Source organism: Pagrus major, chromosome 23 (assembly GCF_040436345.1).
Source record: "Pagrus major chromosome 23, Pma_NU_1.0".
Taxonomy (NCBI): Eukaryota; Metazoa; Chordata; class Actinopteri; order Spariformes; family Sparidae; genus Pagrus; species Pagrus major.
Genome location: NC_133237.1, coordinates 7,672,807 through 7,688,991, shown reverse-complemented (window position 1 = coordinate 7,688,991; position 16,185 = coordinate 7,672,807). Strand labels below are relative to the sequence as shown.

The 16,185-nt window shown below is 44.5% G+C and overlaps 1 protein-coding gene across 2 annotated transcripts; it reads left to right on the top strand.

Moving 5' to 3' along the window:
- The first annotated feature begins 1,379 nt into the window (after positions 1–1,379).
- tcf20 (transcription factor 20) lies at positions 1,380–15,354 on the top strand. 2 transcript variants are annotated; one of them, XM_073494176.1, is made up of 6 exons: positions 1,380–1,629; positions 3,586–12,081; positions 12,369–12,462; positions 12,582–12,631; positions 12,808–12,908; positions 13,827–15,354. In XM_073494176.1, exons 2-5 carry the CDS (start codon positions 4,783–4,785, stop codon positions 12,865–12,867), a joined length of 7,503 nt encoding a protein of 2,500 aa, XP_073350277.1. In that variant the 5' UTR covers positions 1,380–1,629; positions 3,586–4,782; the 3' UTR covers positions 12,868–12,908; positions 13,827–15,354. The 2 variants fall into 2 exon arrangements, with proteins under 2 accessions (XP_073350277.1, XP_073350275.1); XM_073494174.1 differs by having other exon boundaries at positions 12,582–12,645.
- The last annotated feature ends 831 nt before the right edge of the window (positions 15,355–16,185 follow it).

Genomic DNA, 16,185 nt, shown 5'->3' with positions numbered 1-16,185 from the left:
ACATGTGAAAAAAGCAAGTGTAGATACGTAGCCTGAAAATTATCCACAGTTAAGGCTCTGTGATGCAGTTGCTATGGCAACTATGATAGAAATAGACGTGTATCTGCAATGGGAATGAAATGTATTGAACTGTTGTTTAGAAACTGGGAGAGATTTTACTCTTATGATTGGCAGGTTAAGTGAGTGACTGCATTCAGATGCGTGTGCGTGTTTGTGCGTTTCAGACTGGATTTTTTTTATTGTGCGTGCGTGTACTGATGTCTTTGTGCATATGTGTGCTGGGTGAATGCGTTTGTGTGTGTGTGTGTGTGTGTGTGAGCGTGTGCATGTATGACACGCAGCAGTACATTAAAAGTGCAGCACCATGGATGGGGGCATAGGGCACATCATTATGATGGTAGCAGAGTGTGAGTGGGTCTGCACTGCACTCACTGGCCCTGTGCGAGAGCAGATAAGCTCAGGCAGAGACAATAAATTTAATGGGAAAAGGATTCTGTTTGTAGCACCTCCATTGTTGTTCCGGCCATGGTGATGTTCAGAGTGTGTCGTGTCAAACACAAACCAATGGCTAGATATTATGGTAATGATTTAAGTGGCTTTTCTTTGTGAATACAACACAATGTAGCTGCGGTGTGTGCAATGGGGGTGCATTTCAGCATCAAGAGACCACAATAAACTTAACAAGCTTCATCCACGGCACTGCAATCTCCCCCTAATGCAGCCGTACCTATTTGCTCACAAATTGTCTTTTATCTGTTATTGACTTATTCATTTCAGACATAACGCTCCATTCCACTCATGCCTGTCTCCTCTCCATATTGCCTTTGTACCCTGGTGCCTTCATTAGGCTGCCCTGATTCATTTTCACATGAGATGAAATGAGAACAAAGGAGCTGTGATAAAACGCCAAGTCCACACATGCAAAAAAAAAACTGCATTTGCACTACCACCATGATCTAAGGTTTGATGGTAGAAATAGGTGAAAATCAGTGAAATAGCAAAAGCTGGAGAGAGGGAGGGGAGTTGGAGGGATGTGATGGAGAGAGATGAGGGAGGGGGTGCAGGAATATGAGTGTGTATGCATTTTCAAGGCGGTCTTTCTGTTGCAAGAAAAAAAACAGTAGTCTAACAGGAAAGCGAAGAGGTCGAGCTACTGATGAAGGCATGCAAATGCAATTTAGTGACGGAAACTGACGTTTGAGATCTTCATGTGTTGGTGGAGGCTTGTGAGATGGCAGTGTGTTTAATTTTAGTTCGAGATAGGTGGAATCACCTCAGCGGTGTGTGAAAGAGGGAGAGAGAGGCGAGGGAACAAGAGGGGAGGGGGCGGGGGTGTATGGACCTCACTGGTTACGGGACCTACAGGCACCCCGATTGTGCTCTGCTCTCATCATTTTTGGAGGTGAGGACAAAAGACAAAAAGGGGAAATCGGAAGAAAGGCCCGGGATCTGAGTGTCGTGACGGGCCCCCCGACTTCGCCGCCGCTGGTCGGGGTTGTCTGGACTCAAAAGGGTGAGGGAAAAGCGGCGGAGCAGTCGACTCTAGACTGGGGTTTCCTGCCACAGCAGCGGGATTGTCACAAAACAGCCTTTCAGTCTTCGAGGGGCCTTGTATTGCTACGTTTTCAGGTATGCATTTAGACTATGTTAGCTAGCCTGTCTCTGACTGACTTGCCTCTCCCTGGCAAACGTTAGCTCTGTTTATTCAAGGGAAATGTCAGGCTGCGTGATGATAATTTTCTGATGCAGTACCCACACCATGTCTCTTGCCAGCATACGTTATTTATGCTAGCTAACCCATTTACTCACAGCCCCACTGAATATGTGAGGGGGGAAACATCTGCACCTAATCACCTCTCTTTTGTAGCTAAATGCTGCTGGGCTGCCCCGTGCCTTTAGCCTGCTATCACCATCGCTCTCTGCACGTCCTCAAATGCTTCTAATAATGTAATAAACGCAAATTAGCTGGCTTGCTACGATGCTAACTAGTGGTTTGTAGCGTAGCTAGCTCCCAACATATGCGGCTAGCTCGCATATTTAATTTGCAGTATGTGAGGCATTTTAAGCTAACGCTAACCATACAAAGCTAAAAGAGGCAGCACTCCAAAGCTAATTGTAATGCGTATACCTTGCTGTTGGCTAATGTAGTTAGCTATTAAGGCTATGTTACAAAAGCCAGTGTTGTGTTGATGACAAGCCGAGACGACAAAGCATCAAAATACAACAGAGCTGCCGTCTGATAATTATCTGCAAAGACCATTGCGTATGCTCGTATCAATTAGGCAGCTATGCGATTGATTGAGTCTCTGACAGACTGCACTGAGCCAGTTTGTGTTAATGCTGCACTGTTGTGTGTACTGTGAATGCTGCTGCCTGGTCGTGCACAGTGAGCTGCTGTGATTAATTAGTAATCAAGATATGGGCTCGTAGACGGATAGAGATCAATAGTGTCCTTCTAACTTTACCAGTTTCACAGAGCATCACCTACTTAGCCTTGGCCCTTGGATGTGACATTTGAGCACAGCCCTGTATGCAGTATGTTAGACTCAATTTGATTTATAAGGTATGTTTGTTTGGTCCAGTTTCTCTCCCCACATTCCTCACTCAGCTTCACATGCTCTCTGTGGTTAATAACAATATATTACACTGAGGGAAAACCGCACTAATGATAAAGTAAAAAACAACAGCACTTACTAACAGTAATGACTTGTTATTGTGTTGCTCCTCACTGCTACAACAAAAACGCACCCAAAGTTGTGTTAGGGCCATTACCTATTTTACAGTGTAGACGATAGAGGCTTGTGTCACACATGGCAGCCGTGGGCACTGACCCCATAAAGGTGGCGTCACGCCTTTAATTATCACCCATAATAATTAAAGCCCATTAAAACAAGTCAAGTACGGTGAAGTTAATGGCCTTAAGTCTCGTTGTGAAGGGGTCAGAGATGGACTGCTTCCGTCCCGGCTCCACGCGGTTGTTTGTGTACATGCAAAGAAGTGTTTGTGACCTTGTCTATGTTGCATTGCCACCTTAATTGCATGCTGCCGCTAACCCACTTTTCTCTCCACCAGCCCTGTTTGTTATCAGTCAAATGAGACAGCTTCGGCATGTATTGTTAAAGGTCCAACCACAGTAAAGGCTGTACTCTCAGTGCATATTAAAAGAGGAGTGTTGATATCAGGCCAGCAAGCCTTTAAAGCAGTGAAGTAAGGAGTTGAATGAATAGTGTATGCAACATGGAAGTGATGTTAACTTTATTGTGGTTTGATGACTCATTTGTGATGGACCTGTGTGATTATTGCGGTGGGCCAGTAAAAATAAATCCAGTTATGAGGAATGCTAATGTAGTCTGAAATATATGATTAACAGCATGCCTAAACAAAGGCTCAAAACCTTATATTTAATTCATATTTTTGTTCTAGTTGCATTGGTAAATGATTTGCCTATATATTTTTCTGTGACCACAGTGCATTTTCTCTTTATAATTAGTTAATTACAACAGAGCTTCGGCACAAGGTATGTTAAACAAATGCCGCCTTTTCATTTCTGCATGCTAACGTTTTCTTTTTCTTTTGTATTTGCAGAGTTGTGAAGGCTTCTGGTCAGCAGCTCTCGGAAAAATGAACTTATCTGCACGGAAATACTGAAGAGAAACAGAAAGCTAGAGCCTGAATCGACTGAACTTGAAGTGGAATAAATGGATTACCCTCCTTTGGAAAATTGTTGCCATGGAACTAGGTAGAATTAAATGATGGTTGACAGAAAAACACAAAGGTAAGACAGCTACATGCTGAAGAAACCGGAGAGCACCGAGAAGAGACTGAACACAGAGTCAAAGGAAAGAACAATTACTAAATAGGGACCAAAGACTTCTACAGTGCAAAGGAATGCATGCAGTTGCAAAAAACTAAAAAAGAAAAAAAAGAAAAAAGAAAGAAAAGAGTATTTGCAAGGGAATGACCAAGAAATCTCCAAAAGTATTACACTCAGTATCCAAGAGCTGATGAGAATATCAATGGAGTGTTTGCCTCTGGGGGTGTTTAGTGAGGGTCCGTATTCAGACCTCTTGATTCAAGTGACAGCAGTTTTCCTCTCATACAGGTGTGAGTCAGGTCCCGGTGAGCTTACGCATGTTGACAAACTGAAGGATTGCTGCAACGGAACAAGCTCTCAATGGTTTTATTGAGATTTTTTTTTTTTTTTTTTTGCACAAGATGCTTTCGGATCACAGCATGATTTAATTCTAACACAGCTCTGGTTGCTTGAACTGTGATTAAAGCGGAGCGAATACATGTAAAGACATTTGAACATCTCACATGTTGGTGCGTCAGACGTCCATGATATCATTGCCTGCTCAGTGCCAAACTGCTTCATGGAAATGACTGCACACTTTTTTTTGCAGTAGAAACCTGTTTCACTACATTTCTTTTTAAAAATTCCGTTTTTAAGACCTTTTTTAAACCATTAACAACCATACTATCATCCCGTTGACGAAGTAAGATTTTCACCATTTTGCCTTCTCATATATTGACAAAATCATTGTTCAATCTCGCTGCCCACTTTCTGCTACAAAAAAGTGATTTTAACATCTGTGATATATATTTCTCAGCTTGAACTCTTTGGTGGACTTCGAAAGCATTTCCTTGTTTTACTGCCAGGCCATAGACTCTCTCTTTGTCATTTATGGTTACTGCCGTAAGCCTTCCAGTTTTTGATCAGAAGCATTCCCTGGTATAGACGCTGACAGATATTTCCGTTTTTAATCCAAACTTGGAAAAACAATGCAGAATTTTTCAAACACTCCAGCTCCCCCCTCTCTCCCCCCGGGGTTCAGTGGGAGGGGTGGAGGAGGACCTCCCTATCCAACTCAGCCAGCAGATCCTCAGATCTCCCCAAGGATGACAGATGATTACGCAGGGATGCAACAGCAGAGCCTGCACAGAGGCCATCACCACCCCACTCAAGCCAGTCACATGCTTGCTTACAGTGCTCGAAACAGAGGAGCTGTGGAGCCACCGCCAACACAGGGTAACATTCACAGTGGCAACACTAGCAACCCTTACAGGAAGGACGTCATGGATTATTATTTTTCAATGGGCGGAAAGGACCGGCACAGAAGAGGGGGCATGGGCTATGGGGCAGGCTTTGGGTACCCTAATATTGATGGACATATACCTCACCAGTACCGGCATTCTGGATCTGGCTCTGCACCATCATCTGGCCTGATGTCACCATACCCAGTAGACTATGGCTCCAGTGCTGGTTCAGCTGGAAGTGCTGGTGCTGGAGCATTCTCTCCTTCTCATCAGTACAATTTGAGTCAGAACCCTGCAATGCAGTCAGTGCCAGGTTCTCAAATGCAGCACCGCCAGCATGGGCAAACCTTCCCAGCTGTCCACCACGGACAGCAGCATAGGAGCTATCCACACTCCGGGCACAGAATGACCCCTCAGTACCCACACTACTCCCCGCAGGGTGGAGCATCCACAGGGTCATCAGGAATGTACAGCCCCCCTCCGCAGAGATATCTCGACGGGGCTGCTAGCGCCGGGTTCGATCCCAAAGTCAACAGTTCTCCCAGTGTCAACTCCAGTTCAAACTCAGTCTCCAGTTCAGTTGCTGCTAACAATGTGGGGCCAATGGAGAATGTTCAACAGAGTTACCATGCTTCAAATTATCCTGGATATTCTCCACAGACACATTCGCTTCACAAGCAAGCCACACTACAGCATCGCAACTCACAGCACAATTTAGGAGTAGTTTATGACAACTCTCTCAAGATGCAGCACCAGGGCCCGTCTCCAGGCTCCGTATATGCTAAACATCATCAAGCCTCCAATCCCAGTATACCTCAAGCAGCATCTCAAGAAATAGCCAAATCACCAATGCATCCCAATGCTCAACAAACTCAAATTAACCAAAACTTTAGCCCGATATCCAATCCCTCCCCAGCTGCCTCTGCAGTGCATTCCCCCAGTTGTAGCTCCTCTCCTTCCCCTTTGATGGGTGTCTCGGAGGCACATGGAAACCCCTCAGGTCATGGTCCTTCACATCCTCCTACATCAAACCCCCGTAGCAGCCATGGTCAGGGTAGATTATTGCAGACCATGCCTCAGTTGAGCCCCACACCCAACTCAAATAGCAGCATTAGTAGTTGTGGTAGCAGCGGCAGTCATAAAGCTCATAATATGAGTGCAGTTGGAGGGAGCAGTCTCCCTTCAACAGGTCGCAACAAACTGGGTCTAGTCACAGGAATTGGATCTCGAGAGGAAGCCTCCTCTGTTTATTCATCTTCTCCACATGACAAAATGCAGGATGCTGGCCTCAATAGTCTTAATGCCTTGAGCTCACAAGTAGCCAATTTACCAAACACAGTCCAGCACATGCTCCTCACTGACACAGTGCTTTCACAGAAGAAGGGGAAAGAAGGGGGGCAGATGCAACAAGCAACACACGGCGTGCCCCCACCACAGCCGAGGAGTCGAAATGCAAGTGCAGCCTCGAGTACTAGTACAGTAAAAGATGGAAGTGCAGTGGGAATTGGTGAGGGAGCAAGCTTGGATGCTGGTGCTGATGAAGACTTGATGTCAGTTGGAGGCTCATCTGGGACCAAGGTGGAGCGTGAGGAGCAGTTTTCTGAGGGGGAGCATGGGAGAGTGAGGCAGATGAGCGGTGCAAGCAGTGGATCTGAAACAACTGGCTATCAACCTCCGTCTCAGACTCAAACACAGACTGGACAAGCGTCAAATGTTAAAACTGCCACCTCTGATTCACCGTTAAAAGAAACCGTTGCTTCTGAAATAAAAGCAAATGAATCTCACATTCTCTCTTCATCATCATCTCCATCTTTTGGATGTCAGTCATCAGAGGCTGGCCCAACTTCACATTCAACACCTCCAGTTTCCTCATCCACCTCCAGTATTCCTCCTCCACAGCCAAATTGTGTCTCAGAGCCCAGTTTAACATATAGTGACCACAGAGGTGGCCATAAGAAGACTATAGAAATTAAAAAAGAAGTCATCAAAAAAGAAAATGAAGGCACAGTTGAGAAAACAGAGAAGGGCAGCAGCCAAATGCAACGAGATGGAGAAGTCAATACCCAAAATGGTCAGGACAAAGAAAACAGGTTGCACACTGCATCCAGATTACACAATAATGAGAGGGAAGAAAAGCACACATCTGAGGAGCAGCAGAGTGCCAGCAGTGTTGGTGTGATTGTTTCAGCTCGGTCTGAGGGAAGTCACACTGAAAAAAGCAAGCATTCCCAAGACAACTGTATAGATGAGAAACAGTCGCACTCTTACTTAAGAGAGTCAAGCAGTCATAATGGGGATGAAGGTGTAGATCTGAGTATATATTCCTCCCTTCACCAGAAATCAAATTTCGGACGTCCTCAAAATCCTCCCCAGTCTGGACCACAGAAATATGGCCACCCAGAATCGACATATGGCTCAGATTTGTCAATGAAAAACAGGGGGAGGGCCGGCCCAGCTGGTGTAATGGAATCAAATTCCAGATACTTGGGGTACCAACAAGTACAAACTGGTTATGGCTCTGTGCATCCAAAAGAGGCTGGTTCTGCAGCAGAAGCTTTGGCGAGGAGAGGGCAAGGAGCAGGAGCTAAAGGTCATGAGGATAATTCACAAATGCAGCAATATCCAAGCCTTTTGCAAGAGGTTCTTCAAGGTTACAATTTAGATAAGCGCTATGGCCGACCAGAACAGGCATTTCCTGCCCATCTCCATGTTCAACAGTTTCAAACCAGAACCCCGTACAGCATGACTGAAAGTATGAGGGTGCAAAGTGGAATAACTGAGACTTCGGCTCTTTCTGCCCAAATGGGTAGCTCCGGAAAGCCCCCACATCCAAACCAGAGGCATGGAAGTGAGCCTGATTTTACCACAGATCCTCCGTCCTCAGTGAAGACAGAAGTGTCAAATGCTAAGATGTTACAAAATGCTGAAAAAACTGAAATGGGTGTGTTCCAGAGTCATTTACCACAGCCTACAGAGTCTCAGCACCCCCCACCAAAACACATAAACTTAGCTGACTATTCTCTACCACAGAGAAAAACGTTATCTAATGTGTCCACCCCATCCTCTGCTGTGCAGGAGCTCCTTTTGCAAGAGCCAGAGCCACTAACAGGCAGTGTTGGTCAAACTGAGTCTCAAAAATCATCAGGCTCCATATTAGCCCCATCAGAGAGGCGCTCTGTCATCTGTGATGTGTCTCCAAACCGTCGCAGCACACCAGAGAGGGACAGAGAAAGTGACAGAGAGAGAGAGCGGGAGAAAAGTCAGAGTGGAGCTTCTGTGATTCAACAGCCATTTTCCTCTCCAGCAGCAGCCAATGATCTGAGTAAAAAGGATACGGGAGAGAAACAAATGGTGAAAATGGAAACAGCATCAAAAGAGGCTGGACTAGATGCTGCAAATCTACAAACTGATCATCATGGCAGTGGTGGAGCTAATGAGGCTGATATGGAGTACCATTCCAAGTCTGTTCACTCATCTGTTGTAATGAATGCTGACCCCTATAGGCGAGGTGGTGTTGATATTACACCCTTGCCTTCTCACCCTATGAGCACTAATCCTTTATCTTCACCTTCAAGGCATCAGTCCTATCTTCACGGTGTTGATTTATCAACAGGCAGTGGCAGTAGTTTTCCTGGATATCGATATGGAGAAGCAAGAGAAGGGAATATGATGCCACGCAGTAACCCCCATTTCCCCTCCCACCACCCATACCACAATTTATCCCCCCAGACTCCTTCAACAAATAAGCTTCAAATGTATCCTCACTCTCGTGGCCCCCCTCATCACCCCCATGATATGAGCGACTGGGTTAAAGCCATGAACAGGCCATCAAAGGAGATGATGATGCAGCCTGGTTCCTCTCCAGGAAGACATAAGGTCAGCCAATCAGAACAGAGACAGAGGATGATTTCCCAAACTGACATGCCTGGTGAACAACATGCAACCAAATCTTTACTCCATCATCAGGGCGCTTACTTTGATTTGAAAATGTGGGAGTCAACGCACTCTGCAAGAGAAGGTGCTAGAATGATAGAGGGAGACCCCTTCTTCAGAACACAACCGCCTCCCCCGCCTCCGCCCCCTCCTCCTGCCCCCTTAGCCTCACACGGCCCTGTTCCTCCGCAAATGATTCTCGGCCAAAACGCTGCTGAACCTGAGGTCTCCAGAGGAGCAACAGAGGAAGCCAAACAGTCCTGCCCACCGCTTCCACCCAGCTCCACTAAGCCTTCTGCTGACATCAACTCCACTCAGCCACAGGTGCAGCGTCCGACTAAAGCTGGGGGTTCTGGAGACACAAATCCACTAATGTTGCGAAGGAGAGTTCGTTCTTTTATCTCTCCTATTCCCGCCAAAAGGCAACTCCAGGATGCGTCTCAGCAGAGGGCTGCCATTAATTCACATCACTCCCCTGGGGCTCAGTCTGAGTCTAGCCATCACAATGAAGATGACTCATCCAGTTCAGATATCCCATGTCCCAGGCTCTCGTCCCCTTTGCTCGGAGAAAATACCTTTTCACAACCTCTATCTCCATCAACTGGTAATACCAAGGTTTTGCCTCCCAGGAAAGGAAGGGGTTTGAAACTGGAGGCAATAGTGCAGAAAATCACCCCAAATATTAAAAAGCCAGCAGGCCATGCTGATGATGAGTCAAATCATTACCCAGGCTTCTCTCACTCAGAAATACCACCGTTTAATGATTCACAGGACCAAGACTTAGCACATTTCCCCCGGGTCACAGGAGGAGATGATAGTTACATGGATGAAAGTCACTCATTAAACGACATGATTCCCTTCAGAGGAGTTGATGAGACAGGGCCTTTACCTCCATCAGCCTACCCATTGGATCCTCATCAGACGTCCCAAGCCCTGAAACAGCAAGACTTTGACTTTGGATTAGGAGCCGCTGTGGCATCAGCATCCGGTGACAAGGAGGATTTCGCTTTGCTCGGACCTTTACCCCCTCCTCCACCTCTTCCTCGCCCAGTCCAGGGTTCCCCACCTCCATCCTCATCCGCCCTGTCTGACATCCAACATTTCACCAACACTTACCAGCAACTTGAGACAAGAAGAGGAGAGCAGTCTGCTGCTAATCTTCTTCGACAGAAACTTCAAGAATCTGGCATTGGGTTTGATGATTATCCTGGCAGTGATTACTATGGAACCACCCCACCCCACCACAGCCAGGCTCAAGGACACATGCTGAACAGACAACATCAGATGTCCTCTGGTAGGTCAAGTCTGTCGCCACAAGATTCTAAGGCACAAGACAGTCAAGTGCCTAAAGGCTATTTCCCATCTGGCAAGAAGAAGGGCAGGCCCGTAGGGAGCGTGAATAAACAAAAACGGGCCCAGAATCCAGCCCAACCACAGGCACAGGGCCAGTCCCAAGCTCCGGCTCAGAGCACAACTCTGAATGCCCCTCCAGCTCAACCCGCTCCAACTACAGCTGCTGCCACAGCCCCACCGACAGTGCAGACTGCTAGCAGCCCTCCAGAACCTGCAGCACCACCTCTGACAGACAATAAATACACTCCCATGCTTTCCCCGCCCATTTTAACCCAGGTAGTGAAAGTGGATGTTGAGAACGAGGAAACACAGCCAGAGACTGAGGTCAAACCTGTGCGAAGACGACGCAGAGGTGTGAAAGATGAAGATGAGCCACTAGAAGCAAGAGGACGACAGAGGAGGAGAAGGAGAGGAGCGACAGCAGCGGCAGCAGCAGCTACAACACCATCAGTGGCCAAAGATGACCCAGATATACCTTTAGGGGCAGGAGGGAGCCTTGGCACAAATAGAGTATTCATAGATCCAAACAGAAAGGGCCCGTTTGTTCCACACATACATGTGGAGAACAAAATACCAGAGATTGGGGCAGTGTGCACCATTGTAAATGCTGAGGAAGAGAAGATGAAAGGAGAGCGTAGTGCGGTTGGAGCGAAAGCAGGCGGGAGTGGAATTGATTCTCTCCTGACCTCAGCTCTTTCCTCCCAGTTATCTAGGAGAGACAGAGAGTCAGAGAAAAGGGAGTCAGACGAGGTAGAAACTACACTTCAATCGGGAAAAGCACTTCCTTCATCTGGCTATGTTGTTGCAGGCCCTGTGATTACAGAGACCAATCACTCTGGCCGCCTGCTTTGCTGCCTGTGTCAGAAATGGGCAAATTACAAACACCTTGGCGATCTCTATGGGCCTTTCTATCCAGCTGAATATGCTGCAAAGCTTCCCAAGAACCAGCCCCAGGTCAGACAATGTCAAGCAACCACAGGCACAAACAGAACCGGACCAAATTCAGACATGAACTCCAATGCTTTGAGCACTATCCAAGACACACAAACACAAGATGCTCAGTTTACCATGCCCCCGACTGAGAGTGACTATGCCATCAGCCTAGATTCCAAACCAACATCTCTTACCACTACAGTCAGAACTGCCTCCTTAGCCAGCAGAGAGGAAATGATGATGCATATGGCTGGCAGGCTCAGTAACACCGCCTGCTCTTCCTCCTCCTCCCACACCACCAGTAAAACAACATCTCTAACGTGGGACATGAATCTAGATATCCGACCTATCCCTGAGCTTAAGAGAGAGCCAGACCTTGAAATTGACCAGCAAGAGATGCGAAAACAACAGCAGCTGCAGCAGCTGCAGCAGCAGCAGCAGCAGCAGCAGCAACAGCTGCAGCAGCTACAGCAGCTACAGCAGCTACAGCAGCTACAGCAGCAGCAGCCGGCAGACGAAGCTCAACAACGTCCTCAACACAGAAAGCTGACCTCACATCCCCGCTTTAAAAGGAGGCACAAATCAAGTGAGGAATCCCCCAGAATGGTGCCATCCAACAGTAAAGCGTCGCTGCCCTTCCAGCCCCCTCCGCCAGCCTTGGACTCCCTGGGACCCTTGGCACAACTTGCCCAGCTGCCGCAGATGCCCATGGACCCAGAGGAGCTGTGGGTCCACGAAGGATGTATAGTGTGGACCAGTGGAGTGTACCTTGTCAATGGGAGGCTGTATGGCCTGCAGGAGGCACTAGATGGTGCCAGAGAAACAGTGAGTGTCCTCTTTATTCGTTTTGTATTGTCTTGTTTAGGGATATTTTAGGTTTATAACTTGTTATTTCTGGTGTTGATTTCAGTGTTAAAGGTTAAGCAGACGCAGCAGTTGTCCATATGTTATATGTAATGAAATAACATATAAGAAATGCTTTACAATATATTTTTAATAGTGTTTGTTTATTGATTTTTCTCATTTTGCCAGGGCCTTTTGATGTTCTTCACTGTCTAGTACATTTTTAAGATGAATTGATTTCTTCGCAACTCTTGTCTGTCTTTGCTTAGTGCTGCTCATACTGCGAGATGGTTGGCTCAACCCTGGGCTGCTACAGTAAAGGCTGTACACTTCGCTATCACTACCTGTGCGCTATTGAAGCAGGTGAGTGGATGCATTAAATACAGATGCTCTGTAAAAAAAATTAGTTAATGCATAAATATTGTTAACTTTACAGGATGTGTGCATCTGCACAGTACTGATATCTTCTATCCCTTTTCCAGATTGCTCTCTGAACGAAGATAACTTTTCACTGCGGTGTCCGAAGCACAAGGTAAAGAAGGAGAGGTTGGTTCTCATACTGTCTCTCTGGATATTTTGTTTTCTGTGATTTAGTGGAAATCCTCTGTTGAGCTGTTATGCTTCATTCCTTTCAATATCTGCCTCTTACCCCTTTTCTTTCTTTTCTTCTTTCCCTCTCACACCTCTCCTCCTCTCTGCTTCACTCAGTTTACCCAGAGCATCCGGCCACCCAAATCAGTTTACCTGGAGCAGTCGGAGAGAGGCTGAGAGACATGGAGAAGAAGAGGAGACGCAGGAGTCTGGGAGCTGTACGTTAATCTCAGTTGTATGTGTTTGTGTTTTCAGCATGTGTCATAAATGTTCAGGGTTTTCTCATGAACATATTATTTGTTAGTCCAAAAATGTTGTGTTATGTTACTATTGTTATGTCTTCCCTTCAAACCTTGGAATTGAAATGCTTTTCACAGTGTGAACTAGTGTGCCAGAATGGTTCATCCATATAAAATCCTAAAGATTTTATACTTCCCTAATTGGATGTTAGCATGTAATGTAAAGCTGTTCTGCAACCATTTCTCTCCTAATGTAAAAATCCACCTGACCATCCAAAGGAGTTTGATCGCTACAAATACCTTTTCATCTTTGAAACGCTGATTTCTTTATTTGAAGGGAGGCCGGTTTCTCATTGACAGACCTTCAGTAGATGTACACTACTTTCACACAGCAATAGTACTCCATACTCTTTGTTGCTGGTTCTTGGACTGCTGAGAAAAAATCCTATTCTCGCACTCCTCCTCACCTCACCTTAGTGGCTGTACCTCTGCCTGTCACTCCCATTCACTACCTGTTCTCATGGAAACTATAGAAATGCTACACCATATATTTTCTTTCTATTTTTAGTAAGGTTACAGCTAAGGATTTAGCAACTTTTCCTCCTTACTTCATTACATTTTGCACTAATACATTCCTGACTATAACCATTCATTCACTTTACTCCTCTATGACAGTAAACTTAAGATCTTTCGGTTGTGGACAAAACAAGCCTTTATATATTTAGCAATATCAAAGAAGCTTTGATTATCTGCCCCTTAGTACAATTCAGAAGACTTCTCACTGATGTTGTGGTCATTAAAGAAATTGTGCTATATGTGAGAGCGGATCATTGTTTGTATCAAAATGCATGGGCCCTGGTGATGATGGTAACCTTATTTTTTGTATTCCCTTTCTAGGTTAGTTTGGACAATACTGAGAAATATTTGTGAAGCAGCCCCCAATGTGAATGGACAGGACTGGCATCCATGATCGAGAACAACAAAAGGGAATGTACAATTTTCTCAACCGGAATCAGCATTATTTACATTTAAGACTATGAAAAGAAACCTTTTTTTTCTAAGAGAATTATTGCTCTTTACTTAAAAGCAGAAAAAGAAAAAAACATGGACATGCAACAGAGAGGAATGGAGCTACAAGTAAAGAAAAAACTAAAAAGAAAAAAAAAAAACTACAAAGATCGAAGCAGAATAAAGTGAGACGTCAAGACTGATGCAGGAACTAAAGGAACTTTCTGTTACGAACAACAGAAACAAACTTCCTCTCTAGGCTTACTTTGATTTTCCTCCAACACCCTCAAAGTGTTAAACCTTGTGTTATCATCAGTTACTTTTTTTTTCTTTTGAATGCTTGAAGAGGCGTATTGGGAGCAAGTTGGGTGTCAAACCCAGAAAAGGAGAGAATTCGTATCCTCTCACAAGTAGTATCTTATCTTATATTAGGATGATCACAATTATTATTTTAGTCCTCATTATACTTTTGTATCCTCGTCATTATTTACTCATGAAAATGAAATGGATGTATCTCACTTTATATTCAGTCAACAAACAAATTGGATTTTTTTTTTCCATTCCTGGAGAGGGAGGAGCCAGAGTGATGTCTGGAATGTCAGGGTCGAGTTTGCCACAAAGACATTATTGCCTTGGAGAACGGACATCTGTTGCCTTTCAAAAGACACGTGTATGAATGAAAAGTGAGCGTGTGTGAGAAACTGAAAAATGCCGATATCTGGGTCCTTGATTCCATTTTGGTCCTTTTGAAAAGTGTTCTTATTTTTCATCACTGGGGTTTTTACGGTACAGATAGTATTCATGAAAAATCAGATGGACACAATCTTATTTTTCAGTACAAATGTTCGTAATGTGCAAAGAGAAGGACAGAGCCTTGTCAGAGGAGGAGATAACACTATGGACTAAAGCGTGTCTGCCATCTTGCAGAGTGGAAAAAGATCATGGAAAAGGACACTGAAGAGGTTTCATCGGTGTGGAACTGTGTACTGGGTGCACGAGTGCGTACGTTCTACATAGGAGGTTACGTTTGACTGACAGGTGTCAGTCCCTCGGACAGTGATGGAACATTTTTGGAGCTGAAAACTGTGGAGAAGGTGTCATATGAAGGCTGTGATTGGCCAACTTTGCTGGCGAATGGGGAGTAAGCCTTACCAAGTACTTTTGAATGGTTTCATCCTTCAGTGACACAGCAGCGGTTTGATCGGGAGATGCAAAATCCATTCAAAAGAAGCATTGCCATAAAATTTAAAAGTGAGTCGTACATGGTGTTGTCTTTATCATTTTTTATTGTTATTCTTGTAAAAAAAAAAAAAAAGTCAAGCTGAGAAGAAGACAGTTACACTATCAAAACCATGCTGTATTAGAAACCTGTCAATATGTATATGAATTATGAATACACTTAAAAATGCTTCAAGTATGCTCCTCTTCTTATTTATGAAACATATTTCCATCACCTATGTTGCACTGATAGAACCACCTGTTTTAGTTTCTCCGACCCAATTTCCTTTCCAACTTTTACCAAAATCGCTGCCACCTCTCTCTTTTTACACATAAGCTATCTCCGTCTCTATTTCTGTCATATATACACACACTAGAAACTAGAGCAGCTTCAATGGAGAAATGCAATCTTAAAATGAAAATGTCTGATTTAGCTTAGGTAAAAGTTCAACTAGATATAATATACAGTGATAATGCAGTCATGAAAGATGATTTATCAATAGTTTAAATGCCAATAATCACAATTATATAATTGTACATTTTTGTTTTAGCTCAGATTTTCCTTTTTCATAAATGCAACTGCAGTTTGTTCATATTATGAACTAAGATTTGATATATTCTGCTGCAGTGGCTTATAGTAGGAATGTGATTCCCGACCAGTAGTACTTCTGCTGGTGCAGGGCTGGTGGGAAGAGTAGAGAAGTGTTACATCAGTTAATGTGGAAAAAACGACATTATGATTGAAATATATGCATAACATTATATATGTATAAGTATATTTACATTGACCCCACAGTAAAGTAGTAACTATAATTAACAATAATGCAGAGAAGTTGATGTTAGGTCTAACGTTAAATGGTTTAAACTGTTGGCTAAAAGTAAAGGAAAAACATTTGAAATTGTTAGCTAAAAGTAGTAAATAAATTGTTAAATGGATAAATGTATGGCTAGATGGCTGAAATTGTTAGCTAAAAGTAACGTATGAATGGTCACATAGCTTAAATTATTAAAGAAATTGAGAAATACCTAA